Genomic DNA, 14292 nt, shown 5'->3' on the forward strand with positions numbered 1-14292 from the left:
AAAATCTTCGAGTTCCCTCTAATGCTTTTTAATTTCTATCGACGTTTCTTCTATGTATACCAATATCGATAACACTACTGGTTTAACGGCAGTTCGTAAAGCTTTTTATAGAAACCCAGATCCAAACAGACCCGACGATGCAATTCTACAGCTTTTAGAGATTTGTCTTAGTCGAAACGATTTCACATTTAATGGTAAAACATATTTATAAACTTCAGGGACAGCAATGGGCAAACGATTCGCCCCTTCGTACGCAAACCTTTTCATGGCAGAGTGGGAACGTGAGGTGTTGCCCCTCTGTCCATTTGACCCACTTTTTTACGGGCGCTTTTTGGATGACATTTTTATGGTTTGGACTTATTCTATCGAACAGTTTTGGGAATTCTATCAAACTAACCGCAAACGTGAGTGACAAAAGCATAGACTTTCTCGATACCACAGTCTTTAAGGGAGATTCCATAGCAGAAACAAATAAACTGGATATTAAAGTGTATTTCAAAGAAACTGATACCCATCAACTCTTGCACAAGAGCTCCTTTCACCCAAAACATACCTTTTCTGGTATAATTAAGTCACAAGTTTTACGATTTCATCGAATTTGTACAAGATCTTCTGATTTCAACCAAGCCTGTTCGATTGTTTTCTCAAAACTGAAAGAGCGTGGGTACTCTAAACGATTTTTACGAAACATAAAAAATTCCACCTTAGCACAGATAGCAGCTAAAAACAGACTTTATGCCGAAGTACCTCCAGGTTTAAGAAGTGCTCCATGTTTGTCCAGTAGATGCAAAACATGTCCCTTTATATCAGAAACTCATTATTTTGTAAGCAACTCTACGATTAAAAGGTACCTGATCCAGGAACATCTAACATGTGAACATTCGAATGTAATATATTTAATTTCATGCAAGAAATGCCCCAAACAATATGTAGGAGAAACTAAGAATAACCCAGACATCAAATTAAAGAAAGACGAGCCTGTTTCTAATCATTTCAACCTCGACGACCATTCAATAGACGATCTCGCCCTAATCCCAATTGAGCGTATAGAAATTGACTTGCCCGAAGATGAAACTACCAAATTCCGTCAATCTAGGGAAGCCCATTGGATTGAGACATTGAATACAGCGAGACCTATAGGACTAAATATTCACCCTTTGTTGTCCCGTTTAATACAACCAGCAATCGAGCAAGCAAGATAGTTCATGCCCACTATAAGAGCCTTCTAGAGAAATTCCCCCATGCCTATAAGCAGAAAATGATAGTTGCATATTCAAAAAATAAGAACTTAAATGATAATATTGATCATAGTAAACTAAAAACAATCAGTACATAACAGATACTATACTTCTCGTTATTTTTTCTAATTTCAGATCAGAATCAGAACAGAAGAAAACCCAATATCAAGACCCTTAATCCTAATTTCTAATTAAAGTGCCTGCTCCACCCTAGGCCTGTACATTTGGGAGAATCAAACCCCCCCTTCCCCGAAAACTAAATACATTCAATATCAATACCTGATCTGGAGCTGCATGTCTGACTAGGGGGCATGCTTGGGCTAACAGAAGGGTCTGATCTAGGAGGATCTTGTTCAACCTCTTGTGAACTTTCTGAACTTTAGCAACATCCTGTGGTACAGGATCTAAAAACTCTAGCTTATGCAATCTCTGGATTGCTCTAACAATCCACTGTCAACCCACTGGTAAGTTCCAAATGAACTACTCTGATCACCCCACAAGTGAACAAGGGTATATAAAACTTCTGAGACGGTAAATCCTTACAATACACCGGCCCTGCGAAATCCACGCCAGTGACTGAAAATGGGGGTGCTCTACACACTCTGTCTCCTGGAAAAGGGGCTCCAACCTGATTGCAAGACTTAGCTAACAGACTTTACATAACTGTCTTAACCTGATAATCCAATAACTATTTCTAAGGCAAGTTACTAGGGTAGCAACACCCGCTGGCTTAGACAGGGCATGCTGAAACCTGACTAACAATTTGGAAAGGTGATCCTTAGGCAATATTATAGGATGTTTTTCCTCATAACTGAGTTCTGACCTCTCCAATCTACCTTTCACTCTCAATAAGCCCTCTTCATCTAAATAGGGATACAACTTGAATATGGAAGACCCTTTAGAAACCTCATTTCCTTGTCTCAGAAGCTCTATCTCCTCTGGGAAAGCCCTTCTCTGACTATCCTTGAATAAGCTAATCTTAGCCTTGCTTTGCTCTACGTATGACAACTCTCCAGACCTTTTTCTCTGTGCGATTCCTGACATTATAAATGAACCTCAAAATCCAAACTACTACTCTAATCACCTTAGACAACTTGCTCCAACGATTAACTTCAAACACAGCCTCCCTCTTGACCTGTGTTGCAACTAATACCTCCGAGGCGACAAGAACTTCAGGTGCAGCTTAACAACCTGACACTAGTGGCCACAATTCTACCGACTTAACAAGCCACTCTGGTCCATGCAACCATTGTCAGACTCCCCTAACACAACAGCTGACACTCCTCTCGTCAGAAGATCCGCTGGGTTATCTTCAGTGGGGCAATAGGCCTACTTTCCTGGCTCTGTCAAGCTCACGATCTCAGACATTCTATTAGCCACAAACTGCTTCCAGCGAGCTGGATCTCCTCTTATCCATCCCAAAGCTACCATACTATCAGACCAGCACCTGTACTCAATCCCAGGGGGCAATTCAAGGCTTTGTCTAACAAAGCATAGCAATCTAGCAGCCAACAGGCTAGCCAAAAGCTCGTGTAACCTTCTTCAAAGAGGCAATCCTTGCCCTAGCTACTACTAATGAACATGCATACTTGTTCTCAGAAACCATAATCCTTATATATACAGCCGCTCCATATCCAACAGATGATGCATCCCCAATACATGAAGCTCTATATTCTCAAATTTACCTCAAACTCTGCTTGAGAACTTCCTGGAAATGGACCAAGATCTAACAACTTTGGATTCTTCAATCCATTTTGTGAATTGCAACAACAATTCCTTGGGGATCTCCTCATCCCACGATATCCCTAACAACCACAACTTTTGGAAAAGACACTTAGCTAACATGGTAAAAGGCAACAGCAAACCTAAGGGATCAAAAATCATAGCAATAACACCAAAGACTAAAAGACACCTTGATCCTAAAATAGAAACCTGTCCCTAATGAGATTCAGTCGCACTTTGCTCTATCTCCTTACAGTTAGAGTGCCACTTGGCTAGCTCCATGCCATCACCCTTCATAATCTCCTGAGCTTCATCATACATCTGTCTGGCTTCAACTATCGAGTTAGCACCTGACAGCCAGTCATCTACATACAGATTCGTAGTAAGCTAACTACTGTGGTGGGTTCACATTGACTCAAATGATGCTTCACAGTGGCATTTAACAGAAAGGGACTCGATTTCACCCCAAATGTTACCCTACAAGACCTCATAACCCTTTTCCTACCACCTACATCCCAAACAAACCTGTGAACATCCCTGTCCACCTCCTTCAGACCAATCTGCAAAAAAGCCTTGGAAATATCCGCTGTTAATGCAACTGGCCATCTGCGGAACCTGATAAGCACCTCAACAAGATTAGGTGTTAAGATGGGCCCTGCTTCAATACAATCATTCAAACTACTTTCCCTTACCACAGGTCTGAGGCAAATAAAACACTGCCCCCTCTGTTCCTGTCCGGACTCAATGACTTTATTATCTTCCATCTCCTTAAGTGCATTGTTATATCTCTCTAACAAAGGAGGATCTTTACCCAGCTTCCTACCTAAACCAGCTAATCTACGCTCTGCAGCTACCTCATTAATTCTACTGACCTTTCAAAACTAATCATTATTGGGTCAGCATCCTTGTCCTGTTTCTCAGATATACCAATACTTTCCAAATCCAAAAATCTACGCAGTTCTGTCTCTGAAATGTCATTCAAACATAATAATTGATGAGATGTAAGGACTGAATTGGACCAACCCTTGGCCTGGCCACTAAGTACATAACCTAACCTAGTCTCCTGAGCAACTATCTCCTGTTCAGGGAATCTTATCACCTTGTCCTTAACTATTTCCCAGTAATAATCAAGGCCGATTAAAACATCCACCACTACAGACTCCCTATCTACAGATTTAAAGGGCAGCCCTTACAACCCATGCAAGACCTCCCTCGGAACCTGGGGACGTACAATTGGAGCACAAATAGTTGGAACTTCAATTCCTGTAACAGATAAAGGCATATTATCAATACATGACAATTCAAATTTATAAACATTTCTTGAATATATCTTTGATTTTTCACCACCAAACACAGCATATCTGTGTTGCACTTTGCCCAAACATGGTAACCTAAGTTTTGAGTAATATAGGTGCAGTCCGCACCACTGTCAAACAATACATTTACTGACCTTTTCCAGGTGGGTCCCCCGGCTTCCACAGTCGCAACCTGGAGGAAAACGGCAGTATTTGTTCTGGGGTATGGGGCATAAGCAATTGTAACTTGATTCAGTTTCAAGTCTCAGTCTTAGCATCACCGGTGCCTGTCCTTTCTCCAACTCCATCTCTTTGTGCAGCCCTCACCTTGAGGCACATAATATTAAAGTGGCCACCCCCCCCCCCCCCCTCGCACTCAAAACACTTAATACTAGATGGACAGTTTCTGAAAGTATGGCCTACCTCCAAGCACTTAAAACATAACTTGGCATCTTTGACTACCTGTTCTCTACGAAATTGGTCCATACCACGTAATTAACGACATTTTACAGTTACATGTCCCTTCTTGCACACTCCACACTGTTGCTGGGTTGGTTGGGCTACTAATGCTGAAGCGGTCGGCTTGACCTCTTTAGTCTCTAGGCGCCCATCGCTGCGGGTCTCGGGTATCCGAAATGTGTCAGCCCTCTCCCATCTCTGTATTTCTTCTTTGAGAAAGTCTAATAAAAACTCCAAATTTCCCTCCTTCCCCTTGCCTTTGCGAGCCCACTCTATTCACACATCTGTCGGTAAACGAGAAAGCACCAGAGGGGTAAGGAATACACCATAAGTTGAGCCATCGATTCCTAGAGTCTCCAGGGATCGCACATTGATGGTGATTTCATCCTGGAGATTACTTAATCTCTTTATTCTGGACTTGATGCTTGTCTGACTCTCCAGTCAGACGACATGAGGTTCTGTATGTGACTGAAAATGATCAGCTCTTTCCTGCCAAATCTCTCCTTTAACAGGTTACAGGCAATTCCGTAGTTGTCACTGGTAAGTTTGAGTCCTTTTATCACAGCAGCTGCCTCACTGTCCAGTAAGGATCGTAGGTAAGTAAACTTGGTCACATCAGGTAAATCACTCTTGTGTATTGTGGCCTCATAATTGTCCCACCATGAGGTCCATGTTGTCACATCACCCTTGAAGTGTGTCAATTCCAATTTTGGCAATTTCATTGCAGGCCTTCCAGCCCTGCTGCTACAGGATCCTACAGTCTCATCATCTCCAGCAGGCTTTATCAAATCGGCCAGATACTTGTAAGCCTTAGCTCTTAAATGTTGTACCTCATCAAACAATGGGGCTACTTCTTCCATAGCTTCTTTTGTCTTCTTCAATGAGGCCTTCATACGCTGACTGAGCCTCCTCTAACGCTGCAGCACGGAGCTCCAGTTCTGTCACCCCAACCTCGACAACATGCCTCCCTTCATCCCCAGCTATGTTGGAATGGAGATAGTTTATATTCCTTGTAAGCCAGCCCTTGGCACAGGCTCTTGTCTTCCTCAACTGACCAACATTTGGCCTAACACCTCCCTGAGCACCCTGGTCAGGTCCACCACTTGCATTTTCCTTTTCCATCTCATAAATTCACAGTTACCTGTATCTACAATTTCAGTTTACTATCTACCGTACCAATTTTCTCTCGGCGATACACGGCTTCACAATTCCCGGGTTTCGACACCAAATATTGAGGAAGCAATGAAGAGAAGTAGACAAGATTCATATCACCTTTATTTTCAAACACATGTACGGTTACACTAAAAAACTGGAATACAAATAAAACGAAAAACGAAAATTTGGCTTACATAAAAGTTGGAACGTGACCGTTTCAACAACGATCCCGAACAGTCTTATTGTCGCTTTCTCAAACTTGATAAAGTGTGGGATGCATACTTATTTAACCAATGATCACTATTAAACATAAATACTAGCGATAGGACCAGTGTATTCTAAGACGTAGTATCCTTTTAAGGATATAGGGCCTATATAGTGGGTTACTGTATATATATATAGAATCGTATATATAATTATAATTATATAAGTAATTAGGGTTGTCATCAATTCTTGGTAAAATGAAACACTTTTTAATCCATTTTCGACAGAACAAGTTGTTATTTAATCCATATTCAATTCATGTATACATAATATCTTAGCATGCTTTCAGCTTAATAGCTTCTTCAGAGATATAAAATAATTCTAACTTTCAACAATATATACAATTCGGAGGTCACTATTCAAAACAAACATAAAATACCATAGTTACTCACTTATGCAAGTAAATAAAACTATCGTGTTGAAACTAGTTAAAAACCATAATCAGGGTTATGGGATAATTGATTATTAAATAACAATATAATATAATGAGATAACAATATAATATAATTAAGAAAAGAATTATACATTTAGTTCAGGTTTAAAATTGTTAATGAACCATGATTCTTTTTGTCGTCTTGATTGCACATTGTCAGTAAATAATTGGAAGAATGGGAAGACTTTTATATTTCATATTTTAATATTGTTTTATATTTTGGTATGCTTGTTCATTCAATGTTTGGGCTCAATTGTAAAAAGGCCTGTATGCCTAATTGTTAGCCAAATCAAGAATTTTTGCAGGGCGTTTTCGTAACGATTATTTTTTTCGTCAGCTAGTGCTGACAAATTTGATTTGTGATTTGCAGGAAAACATCTTTCTTATTTCTTATCCGATTTTCATCAAACTGGTATGTATGTGTAACCCAATTTTGTTGTGCGCATGCGCATTACTTACTTTCTTATTTCTTATCCGAATTCCATCAAACTTGGTATGTATGTGTATAATCCAATTATAAATTTGATGAAAATACTGAATTTTTGTTGTGCGCATTGGCATTACCAAATTTATTTCTTATCCGGGTTTCATCAAACTTGGTCTTAATTAATTGACAAACATTCTTTTATTCCTAGTCAATATACTTTAACTCCAGGCACTTTTGGATATTTGCTTTTAGAGATGCAGAAAAGTATATACATCAATGTAATTGCAATAGACCATCATCGTATGTACCTGAATGTCGTAACACGCCCTGCATACTGTTATTAGAACAGTTCTAGTTATTATTATTATTTATTAGTATTTCCAATGGGGTCTCATTTGCGAAATGGAATTTTAACACACTTTTCATCTTCTCAATTTAGTATATTTTCTATAAAATAAAGAGTTTTGAAGAGAACCTTTGGATTTCGCCAAGATCGACATGTTTACTATACGAAATGTCAAAGAGGCTAGAGAGAATATGGTGTGTGTGTGCCTTTTGTAGCCCGTAACAGAACACCTACTTTTTGGGGTTGTCATAATTCACGACAGAAGGAGGATTAAGCTGTAGGCAAACTAGGCAGCTGCCTTTCGGCCCATGACAAATTTTGCAAAAAAAAATATCAAACAGTTAATAAATCGAAAGCGTGATGTGTGAGAATGGACTAAATTGTTTGAGCCTAATGGTGATGAATGCCGATATTGTGCATAGTAGTATAAGGCCTTTCAATATGGTCGCACTTTCCCCCAATTCCATTTCATTCCATGGGGAAAAGTGCAACCATATTGAAAAGCCCAAAAAAAACCTAAATACCCTAAATTTCATAAATTCTTACACTAAAAAAAGACCTATACACCCTACATGTCATAAATTCTTACACCTATACACCCTACATTTCATAAATTCCCACACCAAAACACCCTACATTTCATAAATTCCTACACCAAAACACCTTCAATCAATTCCTACATTCCATCAAAAAAAAAAAGCATATTAAAAATACCCTTATATAAAATAACATCCTTGTTTCGCTTAACATCCGGTTTTAAAATAGCCTCGTTTTAAATAATGTTATTTTTAGTCTAGAAACTTCTAGAAGGGAGATAACTCTCTTTTGGAAAAAAAACAACAGACCACAATTTTCTACTCAATTTTTAAACCTTAAAAATGACAAATAAAATACTAGATCCAATCTTTAGATTATACGACCCGATTCGTTATTCGTTTAACAAGAAAAAAGAGGATTATATTATCATCTCACCGACTGTTGGTTCCCAATTGAAATACGGTGGTAGAATTACCTTCGAAATAAATTCATTATCGAATTGATTGCTTCTTTCCGATGCTTATTTCAGATGTGATTTCAAAATTAAAGATGGAACTCCCAATGAAAATCGTGTACCACAAACAAATACAACGTTAGAAAACAATTCTTTCCATCTTTATTTAGCGAGATGGTTTTGGAAGCTGGTTCAAATCCGATAGAAACAATTAAACATCCTGGGGCATTGGAAACAATGTTGAAAACAGTTTTATATCCTAAAGATTTCGATTCAATCTCAGGTTGGATACCCGATGTTGGCGATGGAAGTGTTTTAAAAGAACCGGTAAGAAATCTTGCAAATGATGCCGATTAAGCTAGATTTCGGGGAAGGGAGGGTTTGATTCTCCCAAATGTACAGGCCTAGGGTGGAGCAGACACTTTATTTAGAAATTAGGATTAAGGGTCTTGATATTGGGTTTTCTTCTGTTCTTATTCTGATCTGAAATTAGAAAAAATAACTCGCCCGATGGGCGAGAAGTATAGTATCTGTTATGTACTGATTGTTTTTAGTTTACTATGAACAATATTATCATTTAAGTTCTTATTTTTTGAATATGCAACTATCATTTTCTGCTTATAGACATGGGGGAATTTCTCTTGAAGGCTCTTATAGTGGGCATGAACTTGCTTGCTCGATTGCTGGTTGTATTAAACGGGACAACAAAGGGTGCTATGCCTACATTATGATGAATATTTAGTCCTATTGGTCTTGCTGTATTCAATGTCTCAATCCAATGGGCCTCCCTAGATTGACGGAATTTGGTAGTTTCATCTTCGGGCAAGTCAATTTCTATACGCTCAATTGGGATTAGGGTGAGATCGTCTATTGAATGGTCGTCGAGGTTGAAATGATTAGAAACAGGCTTGTCTATCTTTAATTTGATGTCTGACCTATGAGCATTAAAGCGAGTTCGTAAATTATTCTTAGTTTCTCCTACATATTGTCTGGGGCATTTCTTGCATGAAATTAAATATATTACATTCAAATGTTCACATGTTAGATGTTCCTGGATCGGGTACCTTTTATTCGTAGAGTTGCTTACAAAATAATGAGTTTCTGATATAAAGGGACATGTTTTGCATCTACTGGACAAACGTGGAGCACTTCTTAAACCTGGAGGTACTTCAGCATAAAGTCTGTTTTTAGCTGCTGTCTGTGCTAAGGTGGAATTTTTTATGTTTCGTAAAAATCGTTAAGAGTACCCACGCTCTTTCAGTTTTGAGAAAACATTCGTACAGGCTTGGTTGAAATCAGAAGGTTTTGTACAAATTCGATGAAATCGTAAAACTTGTGACTTAATTATACCAGAAAAGGTATGTTTTGGGTGAAAGGAGCTCTTGTGCAAGAGTTGATGAGTATCAGTTTCTTTGAAATACACTTTAATATCCAGTTTATTTGTTTCTGCTATGGAATCTCCCTTAAAGACTGTGGTATCGAGAAAGTCTGTGCTTTTGTCACTCACGTTTGCGGTTAGTTTGATAGAAGGATGGTGGTTGTTGAGAATTTCAAAGAATTCCCAAAACTGTTCGATAGAATAAGTCCAAACCATAAAAATGTCATCCAAAAAGCGTCCGTAAAAAAGTGGGTCAAATGGACAGAGGGGCAACACCTCACGTTCCGACTCTGCCATGAAAAGGTTTGCGTACGAAGGGGCGAATCGTTTGCCCATTGCTGTCCCTGAAGTTTGTAAATATGTTTTACCATTAAATGTGAAATCGTTTCGACTAAGACAAATCTCTAAAAGCTTTAGAATTGTATCGTCGGGTCTGTTTGGATCTGGGTTTCTATTAAAAGCTTTACGAACTGCCGTTAAACCAGTAGTGTTATCGATATTGCTATACATAGAAGAATTGTCGATAGAAATTAAAATAGCATTAGAGGGAACTCGAAGATTTTTTATTTTATTGACAAAATCGGTTGTGTCTTTAAGGTAGGCGCGATGTTGGCATGCTAGAGGTAGTAAGAAATGATCAATGTATTCTGACACTGCATATGACTCACCACCACAGTCAGATATAATCGGGCGGCCTTTAGGGATTTTATTCGAGATAAACCACTCCTTGGTTGGATTCTTATGGATTTTAGGCAAAGTGTACAAATGTCTCTCGCGACAATCAGGTTTGGCAGACAGATAGTCATATTGTTTCTGTTTGAGATAAATAGTTTTGACTAAATCTGCAAGAATGTTATTAATCATGTTAGCAGTTTCTTTGAAAATTGGTTTCGGTAAAATGGCATAATGTTTAGGATTATTCAGTTGATTCTCTGCTTCTGAAACGTAATCCTCCCTATTCAGAATGACACAACATGAGCGTTTGTCACTCTTTTTAATAACAATGCTGTCGTCTTTCTTAAGTAAGTTTAACGCTTCACGTTCCACTCGTGTGAGATTAGGCTTTTCGTGTGTTATGGAAAGGTTCACTGTTTGGCTATTCATACTCGCAAATGATTTCAATATTTCAGGATGGATGGCGGCCTGAGGGGGTGTCCACGTGGATTGCAAATGCTTTCAATATTTCAGGATGGATGGCGGCCTGAGGGGGTGTCCACGTGGATTTAGGAATAAACATTGTTCTAGCACCACGTGGGGGGTGGTTTCGAAAAAAATATGTGCAGCTAAGATTTCGTTGAAATCGTTCAATGGATGGTCGGAGATAATTCAAGTTAGCTATCTTCGGTGTGGGAATAAACTTAAGTCCAAGGTCTAAGATTGAATGCTGAAGGGGTGTGAGAATTTTGCGGCTCAAGTTAACTACAGTTTGGCCTAGCGGTGGCCTCTTAGTATTTTTATCCCCAGTAATTAGTTTAAAGACTTACTCGATGCTTGAAGCTGGTGTATCCAAAACAAATAGGTGCAGTTTGCTGTTTCTGCAGACCAATGAAGATTATCAACTAGTTCGAATTCTTCTTCGTAGGGTGGTAAGATTGTTGCGCTGTTGATACTGGACTCCATCATCATGTTAGTGAGAGTGCTGAGGTTCTGTTGTGCTTTCTTCGAGATTTTATTTCAAATGGGTATACATGTGAAGAGGATCTTGGAGTTTGGGAAGGTTTTGTTGGCGTTGGCGATTAATTTCTGGGCTTGGTTAAAGGAGGTCTTTGGTAGCTTATCACGGTTGTTGAGGCCTACATGAAGAATAATGGTAGTAGGTTTGGGATCATGGTCGTATGATTCCAGGATTGACTGTATGTGATGGATTTGGGCACCGGGGTAAGAATGTATTTCGGTGTCTGAACTGGTTTTGGTAATTCGATTCAGGTTAGATGATCCAATTATTAAGGTAGATTTCTTTAGAGCAGGTAGCTTCCGTAATGATTTGTCCTTGGTTTGGTGATAATACGGTTTGGTAGCGGATATAATGGTCGTCGACGGTGTGATTGGTACTGGTTTGGTAGTTGTTAGAATTGTAGCATTGGGAACGGACTGGGATCTGGTTCGAGGGGGGGAAGGTCTGGATACACGTCTCGACTTGGATGGAGACTGAGGGGTGGTTTGCTGGTCCAAAAACGCACAGAAGGAAGAAAGGTTGGCGGATCCTGGATCACGTGGTGAAGATTCAGATGGTGTGGAAGGGGAAGACGAGTCTGAAAGTGAAAAGAGAGGGGGTGTGCCCTGTCTACGAGAGCGTTTACCTATGTCTGCTGGACTAGGAGTAGGTGAACTTCGGGCTCGAAACACAATAGAAAGAGTAGCACGAGCAGCTATTCATGGATTCGAAAAACGAGTACTTCAGTATAATAATGTTGTTGAGAATAATAGGTGGGGTAAGTACGTAAATTGGAAATTATATCCTTTATTCGGTCTGTTGGAACACAGAAAGGTTTCCATAGGGTTACCATATAAAATTCATCTACAAAGAGAAATCAACGATGATAAGATATTCTTTGGAGAGAATGCTTCAAATGCAAAATTAGAAATATCGAATCTCCAATTTTTCATACCCGTAATAACGCCATCAATTGAAGTAGAAACGAGAATATTCAACTCATAAACTAAAGATATTGAAATAGCTTTTCTTCATCGTAATACGGTAGGTAGCATGACTTTAACTGGAGAATCCACCACGTGGCCAATCACTAACAATATTAAATCAACAAGATATTTAATGGTTGGTTTCAACAACTTACCAGACTCTCAAACGAATAACAATAATGTCTTCAGAGTGGCAATGAACCAAACTCAAGATCCTTTAATCCGTAAAGTTCATGTAAGATTAAACAACGATAATTATCCTAACCAACCTTTAACGATTAATCCAACCACAAAGGATTATAATGAATTGTATAGAAACTATAAAAATATGTGTGAATTATTTGGAAATCTACGGAGTGAACATAAATATTCATATTGAAAAAACACAAGGAGATGTGACCGGGTATTGTTTACTACTCGAAGAAGCAAAACATTTAATTAAAATATCAGATAGAAGAATGATAAGAATTGAGTAAAAAATACACCCTTAAAAATGAAACCAGAAACTTTAGTTAGAAAATAATAGAAGCTGTTTCAACAGCTTCCCCAACTGTAATAACTTTCAATGGTAAAAAATCAGCATAACTAAAAAAACTTATTGATAAATACAAATACTGTAAAGTCAGAGACGAGATAGACTTAGAAGGAATTGACGCGAACGCAAAAGAAGGTGGATTTTTACCTCTCCCACCTTTGATATTTGGTGGTATTGCAGCGGCTGTTGGAATAACATCTCAAATAAAGCAGCTAAAGCAACAGCTGCCGAAGAACGCAGACACAATTTAGAAATGGAAAAGCAAGCACGAGGTTCAGGAGTTGCAGATGTATTAGGTACAGTTAAAGAATTTGGAAAACGATTTGGGGAAGAAACCAAGAAAACTGTTAAATAGGGATTAAATTAGATAGTATTGACATATTTCCTAATAACCCAATGCTCAGGTGTATATGCGGTAGTTCCGGTTCTGGGAAAACTCATCTCACTTTTAACATCTTGACAACACCAAACCTTTTAGATTTCGATTCACTATATATCTACACAACAACACCAGAGCAATCGTATTATCAATTTCTCAAAGCTTTAGAATATCTTCCAAAGAAAGATGTTCAAGACATATTTCAATATGACGAAGAAAACGAAGAAGTGGAAATAAAAGATATCATAGATAACTACATTAAACCAAAGAATCCAACGGATATAAAAGTTTTTCTTACGAAAAAATGTTAATGGCCAAGGCTTGTCTAATATTGAAAGCAATCGAAAGAACTTAATATTGTTTGATGACTGCGTACCGCAAAGAAATCAAGCTGTTCAACAAACATTCTTCACGAAAGGAAGACATCACAACTGTCACTACATATACCAATCCCAATCTTTTTACGGGATGGATTCTATGTTCATTAGAAAAAATGCAAATTGTTTTTTATTATTTGAATTAAACGATAAAGATTTATCTCAAATCATTCAGTCGATAAATCACGGAATGGACAGAGATGCATTTAAAAAGGTTTGTAAAGCTCAATGGAAAAACCCAGATGATCATGGATATGTATTTGTAAATACTAGAAAACCTGCGGGTGAAAGACTTATGATCGACATATGTTAATTTTATTTTTTTTAAAATGAGTAGTGAATAATATAAAAAGAAATACAGAATATATCAAAGCTAAGAATAAAATAAAGACCCAAGTTGATAATAACAAATTACAACAACTTGGATTAACAGAAAATCTACAAACTCTATTTCAACCAATATTAAAATCTCAAGAGGATATTAAAAAGAAATTAGCTTTAGAATATAGACCTCCTATAGAGCCTCATAAAGATCACCCAGAACCAAATCAATATGGTGGTATTATAATTAGGACATTAGATGATATTAATAGTCTTTTTTCAAACCCTAAAGCAGATTTACCAAAGAGTATTACACCAATCATTGATGATGA

At 38.2% G+C, this 14292-nt stretch overlaps 4 protein-coding genes across 4 annotated transcripts; 2 read left to right on the top strand and 2 right to left on the bottom strand.

Moving 5' to 3' along the window:
* Positions 1 to 2567: 2567 nt before the first annotated feature.
* Positions 2568 to 2768, bottom strand: LOTGIDRAFT_111450 (hypothetical protein; the record flags this gene model as incomplete). The annotated part of the gene is made up of 1 exon (XM_009049015.1): positions 2568 to 2768. A coding segment is annotated over one exon (201 nt), but the record flags the coding sequence as incomplete, so codon positions are not given.
* A 2353-nt stretch (positions 2769 to 5121) lies between these two features.
* LOTGIDRAFT_111232 (hypothetical protein) lies at positions 5122 to 5436 on the bottom strand (the record flags this gene model as incomplete). Its single annotated transcript, XM_009049016.1, has 1 exon — positions 5122 to 5436. The coding sequence occupies one exon, from the start codon at positions 5434 to 5436 to the stop codon at positions 5122 to 5124; it is 315 nt and encodes a 104-aa protein (XP_009047264.1).
* A 3068-nt stretch (positions 5437 to 8504) lies between these two features.
* Positions 8505 to 13238, top strand: LOTGIDRAFT_157255 (hypothetical protein; the record flags this gene model as incomplete). The annotated part of the gene is made up of 3 exons (XM_009049017.1): positions 8505 to 8657; positions 11891 to 12135; positions 13064 to 13238. The coding sequence occupies 3 exons, from the start codon at positions 8505 to 8507 to the stop codon at positions 13236 to 13238; spliced, it is 573 nt and encodes a 190-aa protein (XP_009047265.1).
* Positions 13239 to 13270: 32 nt separating this feature from the next.
* LOTGIDRAFT_111505 (hypothetical protein) lies at positions 13271 to 13952 on the top strand (the record flags this gene model as incomplete). The annotated part of the gene is given in 2 exon segments (XM_009049018.1): positions 13271 to 13568; positions 13582 to 13952. Coding segments are annotated over 2 exon segments (669 nt in total), but the record flags the coding sequence as incomplete, so codon positions are not given.
* Between the last annotated feature and the right edge of the window lie 340 nt (positions 13953 to 14292).

Source organism: Lottia gigantea (assembly GCF_000327385.1).
Source record: "Lottia gigantea unplaced genomic scaffold LOTGIsca_13, whole genome shotgun sequence".
Lineage (NCBI taxonomy): Eukaryota > Metazoa > Mollusca > Gastropoda > Lottiidae > Lottia > Lottia gigantea.